The sequence below is a fragment of the Brachycentrus maculatus genome, unplaced genomic scaffold (genome assembly GCF_059751285.1).
Source record: "Brachycentrus maculatus isolate JH-2025_06_01 unplaced genomic scaffold, ASM5975128v1 h1tg000122l, whole genome shotgun sequence".
In the NCBI taxonomy this organism is placed as follows: Eukaryota; Metazoa; Arthropoda; class Insecta; order Trichoptera; family Brachycentridae; genus Brachycentrus; species Brachycentrus maculatus.
This window is the reverse complement of record NW_028280875.1, coordinates 51848-72300: the sequence shown is the minus strand read 5'-3', so window position 1 is coordinate 72300 and position 20453 is coordinate 51848. Positions and strand designations below refer to the sequence as shown.

At 37.6% G+C, this 20453-nt stretch overlaps 1 protein-coding gene across 1 annotated transcript; it reads right to left on the bottom strand.

Moving 5' to 3' along the window:
• Positions 1–446: 446 nt before the first annotated feature.
• Positions 447–19696, bottom strand: LOC148309464 (bridge-like lipid transfer protein family member 3B). The gene is made up of 28 exons (XM_088260069.1): positions 19536–19696; positions 18227–18428; positions 17953–18150; positions 17769–17873; positions 17578–17701; positions 16786–16952; positions 16174–16354; positions 15369–15495; positions 15192–15282; positions 15002–15095; positions 13680–13780; positions 13394–13532; positions 13114–13301; positions 12832–13036; positions 12576–12754; positions 12323–12473; positions 11735–11915; positions 11061–11203; positions 10575–10805; positions 9422–9626; positions 8206–8326; positions 7970–8104; positions 4410–4571; positions 4186–4323; positions 3742–3937; positions 2834–2945; positions 2579–2690; positions 447–1990 (listed from the first exon to the last, which is right to left on the bottom strand). Exons 1-28 carry the CDS (start codon positions 19577–19579, stop codon positions 1934–1936), a joined length of 4089 nt encoding a protein of 1362 aa, XP_088116195.1. The 5' UTR covers positions 19580–19696; the 3' UTR covers positions 447–1933.
• Positions 19697–20453: the final 757 nt, after the last annotated feature.

The following is a 20453-nucleotide window of genomic DNA, read 5'->3' as shown; positions in this document are numbered from 1 at the left end:
CAGAAAAATATTATTATTATAATATTACTAATTACCCGAGAAAACTTAACCCTTTGGACGCGTAAAACGACTATAGTACGTGGCTTTTACAAGCCATGAACTGAAGTAAACAAATAAAATTATTTTTTATGGAAAATTTCCTTTTTTCAAATAAACTTTTATTTTTTGTTTAACGCATTCAAAGGGTTAAAACAAATATATCATAAAATTAGGATTACATATTTTTTTAAATCAGGTAAAACAATTATAGGCACCATAATGGGTACCAAATTGATCTACAGGAAATCTATGTTTTAAATATTGAAAATAAACGGCGAACTTGGAGTGGATCATTTTTAGTCAGTTATTTTATTTGAGATCTCCGTTACTTTTAAATAATGCTCTCAATCATACAAAATTGTTAATGGTTGTTTCATTGTTTTTTTTCATATTAGAAATCATTTTCATTATATTGGACTCCGCTATACTGTGTTAGCAATATAAACTGATTTATAAATATTTTGGAACTTAAAATGCGAATTGCCATATTTTATTTTTTATTGCGATAGAGCCGAGAGTAGACGAGCTACTTATTCGAAATGCTGAATTATATGTTTGCATATAACAAATATCCAATAGCGTTGAAAGGAATAATTATATATGCATTATTGAGTAATCTCAACAATACATCACAACACAATTGTAAATTACTCTTTTAAAATTTATAAGCAAACTTTTACAAGGGTAAAATTCATTTAAGAATAGTTTTTCCAACAACCTGATGACAATTTATTAATTTCATATTGAAAACGCACAATAAGATAATCCAATTATGTATGGCTCGTGTTAGAAAGATTGATATATTACCTCTGCTAGGTTTCCAGATTGATATTGCCAGCCGAAATATTCAATAATCTAACTTTTACTCTTACAGACAATAAATATTGGTCTTAGAATATAAAACTATTTAGAAATTCAAATATCAAAAAAACCTGTAATGAAATATCGAAGAATGATCCCCGACATGTTTGAAAATGGGTTAATTCTCCAGAAGACTGTAGATAGGATAATTCTGAGATAAGTGAGGAATACTACTACATATCAAGAACAACTACATATATACATATACATTGTTGATAACATTATATTGAAAACTTTGGCAAATGTAATATAATTTTCGTAATATGTAGTATGAATTTTTCATCTGTAGTAAAGTGGTTAGCATACTTAGCTACCACGCTTGAGTTCCCGGGTTCGATTCTCAGGAGGGCAGAATAAAAAGTGATTTTTCACTCTAATATTTATTTATTGATAAATAGATTTATTGAGATAACGCTGCTTCGAGTCAACGCGGTATCCTCCGCATCATTAGATATGGAATCGAGTCGGAAAAATATTAATACTATTTATGACACCCGTCTGAACTTCAACTTCATGGAAAGTTTAGAGTTAATTCACATCTGGATTATCTGTGAAGATTGATGATTATTGGCACTGCTAATGATGGCAAAAATGTCACAATTTCAATTCTTATACTACAAGTATTGTTGCATAAAAATAAATTCCAACTATTTCTTCAGTATGAACATCAACACGCCCAATAAATGAACACAAAAATAAATGATTGATACAGCGTAAGTGACAAAAAAGTAAGATCAAATTGATATAAAAAACACCAGTCTAAAATATAAAGAAAATCTAACAATTGTAGATATCGATTAATAGGCTCTGTGTGCTGATGAATTTGTAAGTCCGGGCTGTACAACGGGTTCCCGTATTGGTTGGGCGTGTGGATGGACGTAGCCGGCGCTCAGTGGCTCCAGTTCCAGGGCAGGCGCGCGCACGCCCAGAGGCAGGCGGCCGCGGGCAGCGCGCGTCAGGGGGGCGCGGGGGCGGGGCGCGCGGGGGGCGCGGCGGGCGGGCAGCAGGCCGTGCAGTCCAGGCAGCACTGTCGCTATCTGTTCCCCGCCCGGCTCCACATGACGCTTGCACCGCGCACCTCTAGCCCCGACTATATATATTTAGATAAAACTACAGTATAATGATTTGCCAAGATTTAGAAAGAGCAATATTTTATTTGGAACTGCAGGATGCCTGATTTCTGCAGCTGAAAGCGGTTGACGCCGCAGACCGGAACATCGTTGAAGGGCCATACAAAAAAGAAAAATAAGATTTTCCTTTTTACTGAATGTTTTACTTAGTAAATACCACTATTTCTTAAAATCTACTGTGGCACGTGTTTCGATGCATTCCGAAACACGTGCCATCATTTTTAAAAAACCGTAAATGCGGAAATGATGCAGAATGCATCGAAACACGTGTCACAGTAGATTTTAAGAAATATGTAGTGGTATTTACTAAGTGAAACATTAATTTAAATGGATAGATTTTACCACAAAGTGACTGCCAAATCAATTAATGAATGTATATTCCTTGTTGTTCCAAGTTGTATTTGTTTTGTAACAACCGATATGATGCAAAGAAGTCGGATGCTCCAGTTAGTAAAATTTACAATTCTGAGAAAATTCAGTTTACATATGTAATTAGGTACATACTGCTGAATATACAGTAAAATTATTGAAAATAGGACTAAACGTACCTGAAGAGATCGGACAGTCTGCAAAAGAGTGGTTTTCTCATTCAACAGAGCGGCTACTTCATCTTGAGCCGTAAGTAGGCACGCTTTCAATATATCTGTTTCTTCTTTCGATCTGAAATATGTAATAAAAGAAATTTGTAGACGTTTTCTCAACTCACACCTCGGAAGAGTTCATTCATTTATCCTAAGATAATAAATTCACAAGCAGTAGTCGGCGTCAAATTGAAAACTTATCAGATGATAAAATAACATTACCTTCTGAGTGAGTCATTCTCCAGAGCTAATCTTTCCAGAGCATTCAAGCGACGCCGTAACTCCTCATTTTCTTGTGACAGTCTCTTCAACATCAACGGGTCAATACCGGCATCTATACAACATAATAAAGAGCCGGAATGAACATTCATTGTAATACCACCATCTATAACTTTTTGAGACAGTGTTGTTTGCTTGTAATTTTTGCTTGTAACATTGGTCGCATTGTAATTTTTCCTTTGAAGTAATTACTGTTTTTTTTTGTACTACTGACATTTTGCATTGCATTATTATTACTAACTGTATGTCCTAGCTGTAAACAAGGGAGGTTGACTAAAAACATAAAGAAATATATTTTCAAATGGCACGGTTTAAGAGGGGAAAAAGCATATAATATTTTTTTTAAAACCTTTGTGTCAACATACTCCATGAAAATTAAATAAAATAATAAATTAGGATCAAAAGGCTATGTTATTGAAACAATTTTTTTACAAAAAAAGCAACAGGAAAAAACAAGGGAAGGAGCTGCTGGCCTGTGAATTTAGTTTGTACGCTGTGGCTGCATGCTATTTAAGTTGTGTATGTTACTTTATCATCGCCTTGTGATGCGTTGTCGAGTTGTATGTGTGGGACGAGAGGAGCTGGGGGCCGGCTTTCCAACCTACTTATTATATTACCCAAGCAAAGATTTAGACATTCAAAGTAGTCTGGGTATTTACAGGGTGTATGACCTGTCATAAGCTGGTAGAGTGTTCACTTTACAAACATGCAACATTCAGCATTCTACCCATGATTGACAACCACACTTCTCAAATGTTTCCCAGATAAAAGGGTCTCTGCTAAATAAAAAGCTTTCTTAATGCTGTATATGTAGATGCATAGTAAAATATGCAGTCAGAATTATAGGTGACCTGCGATAGAATGTTGGTCAGAGAGCGGCGGCGGCGGCAGGTTGGTTCCGGCGGGCCGGACGTGCAGCACGCCGTCGGCGCCGCGCAGCAGCCGCAGGCCGGACAGGGACAGGCGCACCGGCACCGTGCCCGGCGAGCTGATGCTGCTCGCCGGACGGTCTTCGTTCAGCTTTATGGACACGCCTTCCAGAAGGGCCTGGAAACAGGACGACCCGCACTGATACTCTCAACTCCACTCGCAAAGCCATATTTTAATTATCGCAAAAGTTTCCTGTCAAAGTGATTTTTTAATATATTTATTAATTATTATACCATATTTAGAATAGAATACAATTATTTGATCCCTTCAAGCGCACGGTTTATTACTTAAATTCTGTAACTAATGGATTGGTTTCTGATAAACATGATGACATTACTCAGTTTTAAGAATAAAGAATGACAGACCTCGAGTGGAATAGGGGGAACCAAGATTTCATCTTCCACGAAGTCGGTCAGTCCCATAGCGGTGCTCATGTTCAGGGTCAAGTCCAAATCTCGTACCACTACGTCCATGTGTCCGGAGAAACTGCCCATTACGGTGTCCTATGTAGTGAAGAACAGATATTACAATACGTGTATTATTTAATTTTTTAAACACAATATAAAAGGAAAATCGATATAAAACTTACCAAGGTAACTGAATCTTCGATTTCGTAAGGGATCACGAGGGGACGATGAGGAAAGTGGTCTAACCGGAGACGAACTTTGGGATTGAACTCTCCATTCGATTCTTCGTCTCTCGATGACCCCGCGCTCTCCGCCCAACCTCTGGACCGAGATGCGAATTTGCTCTACAATATTAAGCGGTAAATAAAACTCACATGAGACTTTTAAATACAAATACAAAACTTTGTACGCATGTTTGTAATGTTGTTTAGTTTGCTGAGCGTACAAATCGAAAAAACGGTTCTCATAAAAGGCAGAAGGAATGTACTACCATTAGCGCATGGCACATAGCGCACAATATACAATACAAAAACTATTTGGCAAATTTTTACCCACATATTCTAGTGCCAATATCATCAAATAACATAATGGAGTATGTATAATGTAAAGCACTAATTCTAAAAACAAGTTTTTTCAAGTAAATTTACAGTGTGAATATTTTCTTTATTATTAAGTGTGCAGGCCACGAGAAAGTTTGTATAGGTATATTATTGTAATGTGAATGTCGTGAAGTTAAGTTTTTTATTCACAAATCTAAAATGCAGCATAGATACCGAATGCACGCATTCATGGAGCACGATATATTTAAGAATAATATATTTTCATGCCTCATTCCAAACATAAACCGTAACATAATTATGAATCACATTACACAGGGTTACCATATTTCCTTTCTTACCCGGATATATCCTCTTTTTAAGGCCTTTAATCCGGGTTTTTGAAAATCTTTCAATTACTTCTACTAGTCCTTATAAAAACAAATTACACTTTTAGATGACAGATGTGCGTAATGTTAGCAAAAAGGATTGCCTGAAAATATGGTAACCTTACATTTATATGACATAGCAAAAAACCAAAAAGGGCCATTGATTTTTTGCTAAAATCACATTCCCAAGTAAATAAAAATTTAATCTAAACAAATGCTACACTCTTTATCATACTGATATTTGTGTTATGGCGATAGATGTGTGTTCATTAAATCAAGTGGCATTTACGTTGCAGGGTAAAATAACATATAAATAAATATGTGTAATTTAATACAATACATTACTGAAAAATAAAAGCTCTATAAATAAAAATGTATTTCAATTTAAAAAATGATTTTAATTTTACCTTTTCATTAAAAGCCGATTTATTGCCCGATTCTTATTGTAAGGCAACAAAGTTTTAAGTGTCAGTCAAAAATGTTTTCAAAGTGGTTTTGATGTTTATCTCAAAATGAATTGAGAATTGTTTCTACGAAATAGCACGAAAAACAAAAGCTTTGCATGTATTTGAATAATATAGCGACCGCTTTTGTTAAGTTTTTATTAATTTTATTATAAATAAATGATTTTAACCAGTACATATACTGAATGGTTTGGTTGAATTGTTAAAATACTGTAGTAATGATATAGAGTACTATAATACATTATTTAAAATATTGCGGAAAGCGGCGACAAGTCACAGTGAAGCGGGTGCACTAAACGCAACAAACATAAAAGCCATTCATTTATTTATCTACCATCTACCATCAGGTGTCACAATCATCTCTAACACTGACGGAATCTAAGTTCCTTAATCATCACGAGTCTCGGTACATTTCTCTATGAAATGATGCTCTATCGCGTCACAAAAACTCTATGGTCAAATGTCTAATAATGGTTATCTTTTGTCAAATACCTTGGTATGAACCTTTTTGGCAGATAGATGAGCGGTACAGCGGTGCCACATACAGACAGTCAAGGGAAGAGAGAGATATCGAGTTAGAAGGCATTCCTTATTACGAGTATGTACAGAATACAGAGATCAACTAAACAAGTCAAGTGACATGCACAAATGGGAAACAAGTCAATCTCTCGAGTGTCCAGCTAATTACGGCATTACGGGGACCAAACTCGCTTTCTCCTTCGGCAAATCATGTTATACCACTATGTATAGCAACCTTATATTTATTCCATAATTCTAGACAATTGGAATTGAATTAAGAGTCCCATCAATCCATCAATCAATATTTCCATCTTCCATCATTCTGGTAGTTCTGAAACATTTCTTTATACAATTTCTGTTACTAATTACAAATAAACATTTCCAAGTGGTTTTGGAAAGAGGTCATTCAGAATGTTTCGCAAATTGACTGAGATGTTTTTTAACGCATTTAATTTAAATAGATAATATTTAGTTTAATTTAAACATACTTAACGATAGTCAAATTAGTTTTTTCTAAACAAAAATTTTACAGGCAAGTAACACTTCAGCTAACATGAAAGTGGAAAATGTCCATAAATGAAATGACACATACAAGTTGCATTCAACTTAGTTCCCAAATTTACAAGTGTAATTTGGTAAATAAATGGGAGAAATTTTACAGGCAAGTAACACTTCAGCTAACATGAAAGTGGAAAATGTCCATAAATGAAATGACACATACAAGTTGCATTCAACTTAGTTCCCAAATTTACAAGTGTAATTTGGTAAATAAATGGGAGAAATTTTACAGGCAAGTAACACTTCAGCTAACATGAAAGTGGAAAATGTCCATAAATGAAATGACACATACAAGTTGCATTCAACTTAGTTCCCAAATTTACAAGTGTAATTTGGTAAATAAATGGGAGAAATATATGTTGCTATCATTTTTTTAAATTAAATTTAACATAATACATATGCGTATTTGAAAATTTTTATAGTGTTTATCGATAAAAACATGTAAAAAATTGTTGCAAAATAAAAGTATATGATAATCGCTTAAGCAGCAAACTTGTGTCGAGTAATTTGGTATATTAAAATATTATTTCAAAAGGTTGTGATTATAAATTAGCAGCAAACAATGTAAATATGTTTGAAGAAATATAATGTAAAATGTGGTTCGGGGAGAATTAGTTTAAATGGACGAATCTTTGAAAAATGTGGAATAATTCTTTTTGAAGGTGTGTGTTTCTGTAATTTGAAGAGTGAAATAGTGGATAAAGACTTCCCATGTATTCGATTCTATTATACAGTCCCAAGAAATATAAATCTTAATAACTTATCAAATGAACGGAAAAAAGCTTTGATAGGATTACTTTCCTATAATAAAGGAATTGTGAATGAACCATCGCCAACCCCGATATTGAGAATGTCAATTGTATAACAAAAGTATGTGTTGTTTTCATACAATATTAACTGATATAAACACTGCATTTCCATTCATAAATACAGAATTTACATTGAGGCACAATTTAAAACAACACTTATCAAACAGAATAGGAGAAAATATCGCGAGCTTACTAACCTGAGTATTTGGAATTTCCCCGAAATTAGCAAAATAATAACATGTACTATATTATTACTGTGATAAAGTCACTCATTACTTACTTCATATTATTATTAATATGTATATATACCATATACGGATGTAGTAAAAAAACATTCCAATTAGTGTGGATTGCTCTTGCTGCCACAATGAAATGACATCATACTGCATCTTCGGATATAGGAAGTAATGAGGCAAAATGTTAGCCGAATAATAATATGGCTCGGAGAGGAACGGGATGCGACTGACCTGCAGCTCGTCCCAAGGGATGGAAGGACAGTCCTCGGCCGATACATCTCCTACAACGACGGACACTCTGGAATAGAAACCCTTGGACACTTGGAGAACCTCCACGTGCTGGAGCTTGAACGTGGACATGGATACCTGATGAAACAAACAAAATACAGGATTACACGGGATTGTCAGGCGGTGCGCCGACATATATGGCAGAGTCCGTGTCGGCATCAGGGAAGGAGATGTATTACCAGATCTCTCCGTCTGCACGAGCTGGCGACGGAGCGCTCGCTGGGGGAGGAAGATTGTTCCACGACCTCCGTGGCCACCTCCACCGCGCCATCTGCCATGTTGGTAGTCCCATCCCAAAGTCTACAAAAATAGTGATATCGACATTTTAAAGCGCAGATGGAACTTCTGCTCTTCTCGGGCTATTAAATTATGTCCAAATAATGTGAATTGGTGAAAGCATAGGAATGGCCAGTAATTCATAAGTAAGATTTTGCATATAAGCAAATTGAACCTGTTAGACTCAATAATATACTGACATCGAACAAATTGTGACAATAATACTACGTACATTAATACTTTTTTACTGTATATGAAAAATTTTATATTATGAAAACAATTACACTACAAATATAATTTTTATTTAAAAAAAAAGTGTTACAAAAGCTATGTAATGTAAAACAAAATATCACAGCATACTGGAATGTACATGTGAATGAGAAAGGGATATTTGATCTAGCAGTGATGGTATTTTTATTATCTGATGTGAAAGTGTGGTTACAAAGGTCCAACGTGAGATTCCAGTCCAATTCTACAGTGAGACTTCACTCCATAAGTCTCCGGTTCAACTAAGAAAAACATTTTTTTGGAATATCTTCCTTTTGAAAAATTCACCAATTTACTTTTCTTTAAGGGCAATACCTTTCTCAGTGACTACTGGCTTTTTGCAGACATCAAAAAGATGCTCCAGGGAAAGTAATTTTAAGAATACGCTACCTTTGGCTGTCTTATGCAACTTCACTTCACAGTCTTCCAAAGCTATTTTGTGAAGTTTTTTTTGGTTTCTGGAACAAGTACCGATTTAGGGCAACTAGAGCGTTCAGCATTATCGGTGTTTATATGACCGCATTGAAATTCAGCATACTAGATTTTCCTAGTACAGATTTTGTATGACACTTATCAAACCACTGTTTAGTTTCAACAGTATTTTTCCGCTTTAAAAAAAACAATGTTCAATCGACACACAGAAATCTATTTTGTCCATTTTCAAAATTACAAAACTGGGGTCACTAAAACTACTATAACCTGAAAAATAATTGCCAGAATGCCAAGAAATTTTGTCTTTTATCATTTGAAGCTGGTAATCATATGGGTCTGTCAACAGTGTTGCCATATATGTGTCAGTTGCGAGATTTATCGAGTCATGTGTGGTAATGCAACAGGACAGAAGTGACGTACTTGAAAGCGGAGTCCTGCAGATCGGTGTGCGCGAGCTGCACCATAACGTAGCGCTCGCTGTCGGAGCTGGCCACGGAGACGGCGTCCCACTGGTCGGCCGCGGAGGGGGCGCCCGGCGCCGGGGACGGGGGCCCCTCCGACGGCTTCAGCGCCGCGTCTAAAGACGACATCAGCGACGTCAACCCGCGCCGCATCGAAGTTATACCTGGAGGGATTCAATTTTAATTAATTAATTAGGTTTAAGTGGTTTCAGTTTAGCCAATTCAGACGGTGACAAAAGCTATCCTCATTTCGCCCAACAAACAGCGTACCCTCGATCCGATACCAGCACGGCTCCGAGTCTTTTTATACTCTGTGAAGTCCTCGCTTTTTAAAATAAAATAAAAAAGTAAATGTATAGACAAAATGACTGGATGACATCAAATAAATTAAAATTAAACACAACAAAGACAGAGCTTCTACGGACAGCCACAAAAAGAAGATAACGCACGATCGATAGTTAACAGATATATGTACATACGCAGGATCGAAACCAGAAACACCAAAATATTTGCAGATCCCTAAACACCAGAACTTCACCGGTGTAAGTGTCCGGAAAGAATAATGGTCAACCTTCAGTGGACAGTGTTTAGAGCAATAAGCTATCCGCAGATTATCGGAACCCAAACTTAGTCCCGATACAAATTTTGTTGTAGGTTCTATGACGTGGAATAACTTACCCAAGACCCAACATTTCCGAAACTCTTAACAGATTAAATGTAAATTTTCACCTTGCATGTAGATATTGATTGAATTACGTAAATATCTATTTTTAAGTTGTAAAATATGATATATAAATTGTAAGCACCCTTGAGGTGATTTTCCACGAATGGCGAACGTCGCTATATAAATTAGCCATATTAATTATTATTTAGTTTTTTGCCCCAAAATTTATTGAATAACACTCGAGGCGCAAAACTAGTTTTTATGAAATTAACAATCGTGTTAACCCTGCATCGATACGATGCTCTATTGGGTACGGTTACCCGTATATCTAACCTAACCCTTACGGGTGAGAAGAAAAATTTTACTCGTGGACATGATAATGAAGGAAATTACCAAGTACATCTTTACATACTCAGAGATGGCATAACACGAACGAGGATCTACTCACTGGCGTTGATGTTTGCGATGTTGGGCAGACCGTCCTTGGCGGCGTCCGGCTCGGCGGGGGAAGGGGTGGCGTGCGCGAGAGGCCCCTGCGTGGGGGGCCCCTGCGCGGAGGGCGCGTGCGCGGGGTGCGCGGGCAGGCTCGGCAGCGAGGCCGTGAGCGTGGAGTGGCGCTCCAGAGAGCTCTGCGACAGGATGGCCGACCCGTGCGGCTGGAAGCATAGCGTGCCGGACCCTGCAAATCCAAACGCCTCGTGTAACGAAACGGGAAAAAGACTTGTCGTTGCGAGTTACTCGGGGACTATTCGTCGACAGTGAGCTAATACAGTGACGAACAAGAGGGTGATAATGATACGGGCATAGGATATATTTCTTCTAAAGTCTTGCGGACTCATTCATAGTAATAATCAATCAGCTCTCTCTTTAGGAGCGGGGAGAACATAGCGACCGAGGACAATAGGGTGCGGAATATTTGTAAGTAAAGTAGTACCCGTGTTTTGATGAAGGTCGAGGAGACTGGAAGAATCGGGAAGCACGCTGTCGAGGTCTCGAGAAGATTCTTTCCCGGGACAGCAAGACGGGAGTACGAGAGTTACTTCTACTTGAGGGATGATGCAGCCGACTACCATGCTCCTAAAAAAAATCAACAACTCCTATTAGTTTTTTACTTTTCGTCGCTACAAATGCTTAAAATTAGGAGGAAAATAAAATATTGTGTTGCCAAAATTGTAATCTATTCCACCGATTACATAGAATATCACTATGTTTTTGAGAAAATCAGTAGTCGATGGTGTACAGAAGAAATAATAAGTTTGAAATACAGAACATTATAAAAAAAGTGAACTTTTTAAATGCATTTTGTTCAACTTATTTATTTCTAAATGTAATTTGTCTTTCTCCATAGTGTAGTGATTGATGCTACCGTACCGGAGGTCTCCGGTTGGATTTTTCACTATAAGTATTTGTTTGATATGATGATAAAGGACTGATCACCTTGCCTTCATATTTTAATGATTAATATAACATGCATATAGGTAATTTATTTTAATGCATCATGTTCCTGCCTTGCCTAGTTGGTACTGTAAGTCCGGATGGTGTAACCGCACGGGTACCAGGGGGGGAGTCGGGTTTGCTAGGTGTGTAGTTACATGGGAGTGTAGTTACTTGGGTCGGGCGCGCGGGCCGGCGACGCGCGCGGCGTCCAGCGTGAGGAAGGCGGCGAGCTCGGTGAGGCGCTCGGCGAGGCGCAGCACCAGCAGGTACTGGTAGTGGTTCAGCTGGACGGAGACCAGCTGCGAGCACTGCCCTATTATCTGCATGTCCGCTTCCCCGTCCAGCTTCAACTCTGTCAAACCCAACAGTTCGCATGTATCATGTTCCCCTGAGACTAAATAGACAGATTTATGCGACCAAAAGAGGTCCCATTCGCTAAATCACTAAAGTATGCGCTATAGAGAATTTTAATTCAATAAAATTAAAAGCAGCTTGGAGATTCACCACGATCCTCTTCAGGGCCTTCTGAAGAGTGATAACATAATTCTTTTTTTATTTGCTATTTACAATACATTGCATACATAAACAATCTTCGGGTAATACATATTTATCGTTTATTAAACTTTGGACATGATAAAAAAACTTTTTAAATCAATTAAGTGAGTAATTTTTGACAAGTTATTTCATAAGTATTTTCAGCTTGTGAGCTTAGAGGGAATGATAAAATAAAAGACAATATCGAGTTTATAGTTTCCTAACCTTCTTCTAGCCTAGCCTGGTTGGAGGATTTGTCTTGAGAATTTCTATCCATGAATCTTCTGCGGTTGTTACTATCGGAATAAGTATTTTTTGTATTATTTAGGCTATTTGGATTTTGCGTAGTATTTGTATCCTCCATGTTCATATACACCTGCAACATCAGATATCGATATTATTATTTTTTTAAAATATATAATTGTTTACCAAATGTATTGGCGGCATATCGGCCCACGCGGACTCCGAGCAAACTCACCCACAGAGTGAAGGGAACGGCGTCCAACAGCGGAGTGGGCTTGTGGGGACTGGCACGTGCCCCGCAGAAGTCGGCCCACACGGGCTCGAGGCGCACGCACCACACGGAGCGAGGACGTCCCCACAGCGCGCGAGTGCGCAGGGCGTCCTTGCCCGCGGGGAGAGAGTTCTTGTCTTCCTCTGGAAATTCAGAATCATTTGTCACTGTCGTCGACGAGAGTCTCGCGTTAGTGGAACTACAATGCGAGGGTATTCACCGGAAGCGTGGCGCAGCATGGTGTCGGTGCAACAGGTGGGCGCCAGCAGAGTCGAGGCGCTGAGGGCCGCCAGGCGGGCAGCCAGCTCGCCCGCGCCGCCCGCAGTGCCGTGCGCGTTGCTCAGCGAGGCGCGCGACACCTGCGCCTGCAGCGAGCGCGGCCGGTCCTTCTGGGCCGGGAAGTCCCTGCCCGCGTCCACCACCACCTGCGCAAGAAGCGAGCGTTCATTGCGCGTTCTAACCCCGCGCGCCGCCGACGCTAGCGGCGAGCGGCCGGACTTACCCGGGGCATGATGGCCTCTATGGTGACGTCCACGTAGGCGAGGTCCGAGTCGCCCGCCTCGCTGGCCGCCTGAGTGGCCTGCAGACAGCGCAGCAGGTTGAGGATGAAGGAGTTACACCACAAGCAGCTCGGGAGATCGAACAGGACTCGGGTCGGATTCACTTGGATAAACAACTTTGGCGGGGGCACTGAAAACGAGCGTTAGTTTATGTCGAATCTTCGATAAAAACATGTCCGGAGATGCTAAGCGGGTACTGAATATTTGTAATTGAAAAGCAACCTGGAAAATGAATGTTTCCGGGGTAGTAGAAATGAGTGAACTCCACGTGAAGAGATCTGACTTCATCGGGTAAAGTAAATCTATCTCGGTCGCTGCAGATAAACGGTTTTGGCACTTCTTTTCTTTCACCAGTGGAGACCTAGAAAAGTACAAAACAATCGGTATTCCAGCCGCAGTATAGAATTGATGGTAACTCTCTTAGGTCAAAGGTCCAACAGATAAATAAACACAGCTTAAATTTTTTGTTTGTATAAAATAATACATCATCAAAATTCCAAATTAGTACCTTATAGAGAATGTAATCTTCTAATCGCAGAATAACACAAGTGGTCATAAGTTTTGCGAGTTGTTGAAGGACCAATTTTCTAGCTGGAGAATTATTGCTTTCTGAAAACAGTAACAAAAAAAGATTGTTATATCTTAATACCAATTTTAAAAAATATATATTCATACACATATTGTAAACATAATAAATCAAACACATAACATGAACATTGAGTACATATTATATAATAAAATCTAAAAGTTGCTTCCACTATCTGTGCATCAGGTAGATTGGTCATAGGGCAAGCATAATACATTGAATGAAGTGAAAGCAATCACAATATGAATAATAAGCGCAAGACTGATCACCTTACCTTCATATTATTGGGTTGGAAACTAAGTTATTGCGGATCGCAGTAACAAGTTTTTTACTTGTATTATTATGCATGTGTACATCTTCGGACATATAAAATCTTTGATACTTTATTACTTGGACCTTTGTGAAACATTCAGAAGCAAAGACCATTGATCTGCTAAATAATGTCACATTTTGATTGTCACGCATCAGAAGCTCACAAAAAGGTATGTGCTGTGTATGATGATGAAGCCTTAAAAGAATGGTTTGCCAAATTTCGTTCGGGTGATTTCTCATTAAAAAATGAGGAGCGCCCCGGACGTCCAGTTAAAGTCCACGATTACCAAATCAAGGTCATAATTGATACTGATTGTTATAGTTTAATACGGGAGATGGTAGAGAATTTTAATGTATCGTTTTAATGTACACGTTTAAAACCACCTAAAATATCTTGGTAAATAAAAAATGCTGGATTGAATACTATTTTATCCATTATATATTTTAAAATACATCTTAAAATTAAGAAACCTTAAAAAATGATGTATTTGTAAATTATATTATTATAGATGAAATTCAAAAATTAAAATTGAAAAATGATACATTCAAAATATTATTATAGAAGAGGTTTTAAAAGTAAGGATTTGGAGTGCCTGTCAAAATCGGATTTTTGGTATACAATTGGCGCAATCTAAAATTTTACTGTTTACCTTCTAAAAGTTCACAAGTTGATTGGTTTTTGTTATGAGTCGAGTTATTTTGCACTATTGATCTTTGAAATTATATTTAAAAGGTTAAAAGTGTAGTAGCTAATAGGAATGTAATTTTTTTGTTGTCGCAAAATTCGGTGACTCGAATTTGGCATTGACAAACTTTTACTGTATATGTAACATGCATTTGGATTAACTGTGGGATTTTATGTGCCCCGGTTTGAAAGCAGACTGGATTTGATAGATATCACTAAAACAGAATGAGTGCGTGATGGTACTTACGAGGTAGTGATGATACGTTGTGAGGTGATGGAGGAGGTGTCTGGTGCTGGGGATCTGAAGGTGAATCGGCGGGCTCCTCCCAATTCGATAATTTCTAAACAAATGTAACGAATTGGAGATAAATGTGATTAATCGAGGACATTTAGATAAACATAAATTGACATACAAAAGGAAGGAAGCGCGGACCGACCTGCGATTGGGATTCCAGTAGGGATAGTAAGCTGCCTCGGAAAGCAGTGAGAGCTTGACTCAGCCACTGAGTGTGCGGCGCGGCTGATTCCCTGAAATCATATCATTTCACACGTAAATAAGGAATGCTCTCTTTGGAGCGTAGAGGGACCTTTACAGAGGGTATATGATTACTTGCCTGTAACCGGGCCAGTGGTTTCTGTTAGCGGAGGCCAAGTGGTACGGGTAGTAGTCCAACTGTAACTTCTGTAAAGTGACTTGCAGAGCGGCGCCCGCTGTGAGATGAGGGTGGGAAGATCTGCCCGCTGAACAAAACACAAACTCTATTTTATTAAGCATATTTCTTCTGTACTGTCCGATAAATATGTCTTCTCTCGTATTCTCTTATCTATTCATTAACATTTTGACATCCTAATATAGATGAAGAAGAATATGGAAGTCTGGGTATTTCAGGCAACATTCACCATTCTACCCATAATTGACAACCAAACTACTAAAAATTTTGGAACTTCTACATATATCATTAATTTCATGACGCTGTACATATGAGTTCACAAGACCCATCTATGTTGGATCGAGAAAGCTTTTATGTAGCAGAGACCTTTATTGGATGTATGCAAGATCTGAACCGGATTATTTGAGTACAAGTCTACACAAGTAGTTCTTCAAGGTCAGGAAAAGTGCGCAGTCGAGTATTTGACGATTCGTAATTTTTGGTTTGATTTTGAACTTTACGGAGTAATATAATTGTGTATAATGTGTCCAATAGGATAGCTCATAAACCTATTGCAAATGTATCTATAGTGACAAAATCTTATTAGGTACGAGTATGACAAACATTATATTCATAATCTTGATTATTGCGAAAAGTGGTTTATTTTTGTTGCATATTCCTCAGAAAGTTACCCGCATGTAGGGCGGCTAAAATAATATATTCCAGGAGATGACAACTCGTCGCATAATAAAACACCATATGAACTTACGGCCGGGATCATCGCAGAGATGCAGATCTATCTTCTGCGACAGGAAGTGGTAGGAAGTCTCGGTGACATCGTGAGCCGCAAACAGCTTGGCGAGAGGATCGCTACTCTTCCCTTTACCGACGCCGGCTGCAGAGCCGCCACGTCCAGTCTGGTATATCTGAGCCAAGTACTCCGGAAGTGTCTGAAGCAAATTGTTTTGCGACAAATATGGATTACTAAGAAGGTGCCCCAAATTTTGACAAAAGACTACTTTGCCACACAATTTTTTGTGACATCTACCCTAGATATAAGATATAAGGATCTGAAAGCTCTTCCTAATAACCACTTTTGGTCATCCTCAGATCCACTCTTGCAAATAAAAATACAAAATGAGCAAAGAATTAGTATTTCCTATTTACTACTTTTGATATCCTCATTGATAGTGCAATATTTGAATAACTACGTAACCTGTTTCTTACAATGATAGTTTGGTTGGTAAGCTTACTTTTGATTAGTGTGTCTGAGGGGCCCTCCTGAAACTTGGCCTACGATCACAAGTGGTCCCTTTGTTTGTTAATACATTCGTGTCAGCCAATATTTTTCTTGTCCGATACGATTAACTAAAATGTGTACCTCCAATTTCCTCTGCGCCTTGTCTCTGGTGACTTGCGACGAAGCTTTCCTCACGAGGGAGGACAGCGAGTCGGCGAAGGCGAGCGCAGCTCCGAGCTGTCGGTCCGTCAGAACCCAGAGGGCCTCTTCCAGGATCAGCACCAGGCGCGACCCCACAACGAAGCAGTCTGTAAACAGAATGCGTTATTACGAGCTTGTGGAACATACCTATACAGAACAATATGGCTGTGACCATAAAGTTATCACTCTCAGATCCTGACTCCAGTATAGAGGTCCCTAATGGGTTATCGTAATCTGCATATACCTTGTGAAGAAGTCTCGTAGTGTAATTATACATATGGAAACAATAAATAATAACTGGTTTTATGTTTTGTACTGACATTTCTTAGTGGAACTGCATTTTATAGAATAAAAAAAAACGCGGTTGCTGGTCAAATAAAATTAATGTAGAAAAAATTACATAGTTGTTATTTTGAACTGAACTGAATATATTTTTTTTAGGAAATTTAAGTGGACATATATTAGTATCAACGCACTGAAATTTTCAGTAAATTTTACCAACAAATTTGTCGACTGTCTGAATTCAAACAGAAAAATGTCAACAACATTTAGCAAAAATTTAGTCGAGGAATATTGGGCCATAACTATATATAAACTATTAAGAAGTATAGATAATAAGGGATTGTTAATATGTATCTAAAAGTACAGTGTCTGCAGACAACCTTCACTACTACATACTTATATAAAAGGTTTCCTTTAAATTCAGGATTAAATGATCTTAATACAATATACCTGAAAGTCTCTTTTTGATAGTGATGCGGCAGTGAGCTTGGTTGGTCAATAATCTCAACGGAGGGAGCCCACCGCCCTCCTTCACCGCTTTAGCTTCTATTCGGGCTGATTGCCACGAAACTTCCTAAAAAACAACAAAATAAGTCTCATTCTATTTGAGATATCGCAAATGGTTACCGGAGAATAATCACCTTAAAAATAAGCAGTTGCGATGTTTGTACGTCCTTCAGTCTCGTAAGTCTCAAGTCACCCTTTTGCCATTGCGGAGTGCGAGATTCAACTGTGATTCTTGACATCTGGAATGCAATAATACGTATACGGTACTGCGGAGAGGAGTGCGAGGCATTGCGGAGCGGAGTGACGTGGCACATTTACCTGGACGGTAGCTACAAAAACTGGACTAGTGAACTGTATTCTGGCCGTGTTGACGGTGATACTGATGCCATCGATGACTTTGTGTATGAAGCTGTATTTGGCTGGTGGTAGACCGGGAGGCGGAGTGGTCGGAGGAGTCTCCCCTCCGCCTCGAGGTTCGGAGCAAGTTTCCACCAGGATCTGAATATCTTCCAGGTTCTGTAATAGACGTCCCGATTATAATTTATTTGGAAGAGAAATAACTGATATAAAAAATCAATTATGGATTTCTCACCAGTTCGATAGGCATCGTTTTCAATTTGGTCCAATGGACGCGGAACGTAGCTCGACCGCACGTCGCCGAGGACAGTCTCATCCATGCCGGCAATTCCAGGAGTTCGGTCAGCACCGCTTCATCCAGCTGCAGAGAGGATAGGGTGCCCTGGCCGCGGAGGGCGCTCACGCTGATCTGTTCGGGTGATAGGTTCTTGGTGAATCTGGGGAAATATAATTACGAGTAGTCAGATTAGTTACCTCGGGAGAACTGCTTATGTTATCAAAAACGAGTGTCAATATGACCGCTATACATTCTACTGAGGTTATATCGGTGGGACAGAACCGTATATTCAAATATTATTAATTTTTAAACATTTTATTGCCAGTTTTTAGGAAGTAAACATAATTTTTTTTGTTGAATTAGTTAAAAGCTGAAAAATTATAAAAGATCACTAAATTGTCTCTCCTGTACGTTCCATGTTTTGGATTGACAATTCTTTAATTTGCACCGACAGATACGATGTCAAAGTTCAGAGAGATCTCGAATTATGTCAATTCAAAAGATTAGTGCCCAAATTTTAAATACAGAAGGTATATTTATGGTACAATTATTTATTTAGAATATCTAATTACTATGGTACATGTACACAAGTATTTAATGTTTTGTTGTATTTTGATTTAGCAAGTTGAATACATTGCGAGTTGTTACAAAGTAGGCAAGTCAGATATAGACGTCATATTACAATCCTCCTTCTGTTTATTGGCTCCTATATCAGAATATATACACACATTTTCCAGCAATCTTTGTCTTTGCGCAAAATTCTCATTTTGCACATGTCTGGATTATAAGGACAGTGGATCCATATGTGCCCGCTTACTAACAAATATGCGTCTTATAATTACATATAATGTTCTGTTAATTTATTTAAACAATGGTTTGGTGCGGGACATCAAAACAAAGAACTATTATTAAATCTATCGGTGCGAGAGATCTTGTAACTACATCTGTGTATTATTCTTATTCAATCAACAAATAAATGACGAATTCTCATATCAATTTACGATAACTGAAAAATAAATAAAGAAGCATTGACATTAGAAGAGATGGAGGTAGATAAATATTATCGATATATAATCAAAATATTTTTATCAATACGGCGATTAAAAGGAAATTTTAAAATAACATATTAATTAATTTAAGTGCATTAGTAATATTTGTGTAATAATTCGAAATGAGAAAACTTTTACATTAGTCATTAAATAAGGGCGAAATATTGGTAAATAAATATTTATTAAATCTGTACGAACGATGTTGTAAGCTTTCTTACCTTGAAAGATGTTTGAGAAGCTGATTTTTTATTATAGTAACCATTTTGAGATTATGGTATAATCCTAAATCACGAAAACCTAATAATGTTAGCTACAGAATGAGAAACAAGAAACGAAAAAAAAATGTCTTATCGACGTACATCCATATCAAACGTCACTTGCCAAACCTACCACAAACAATTTTACATCAATTATTCTATCATAGACAACTATGAAATGATATGTCAAAAAATCTGAAAAAAAAAATGTAGGTAAGTACTACTACTACGACATTCATTTTTTGCTCGTATTATTTTCTGAAGTCTATGTATTTCCAATACATACACAAATAAATGAACCGCATATTTTTTTTTAAAAAGAAAATATATATTTCGAATTAGAGATTCCGAGACGTTCAAACAGATTCGGAATATGATATAAATATAAATATATCATCATACTACAATGCAGTTTTTTAATAGGCAAATTTTATAAACGAAATTGTTAAATGAAATAATATACTTTCGGATTTTTATAAAGTGTAAAAGAATTTCAAAATACATTTTATATGCGTACAAATTTTGACATTGTACTTTAATTTCGTAGAAAGCATGCACAAAATAATTCTTAATTATCTCCATTATGAATTTAACTATGAAGTTAGTAATGTGAATGAATTTAAACATTTTAAAAACTCACCTTAATAAATGTGGTTTCAATTACATATATTATAATTTATTTTGTAATACAGTAGAAGCCGGTTATATAACGCGCATTGGGATATGCCGCGGGTCTTTTTGCCATTTTTGTTTTCAGCCGCCCAGTTTAAAAAAAACACACACACACACACAACCACTGCAAGGTAAATAAAAATAGACCTCAAAATAAATATTGGTTAAAGTCGTCGTCTGGCTTAAGCATATTATGTATAATGTAAT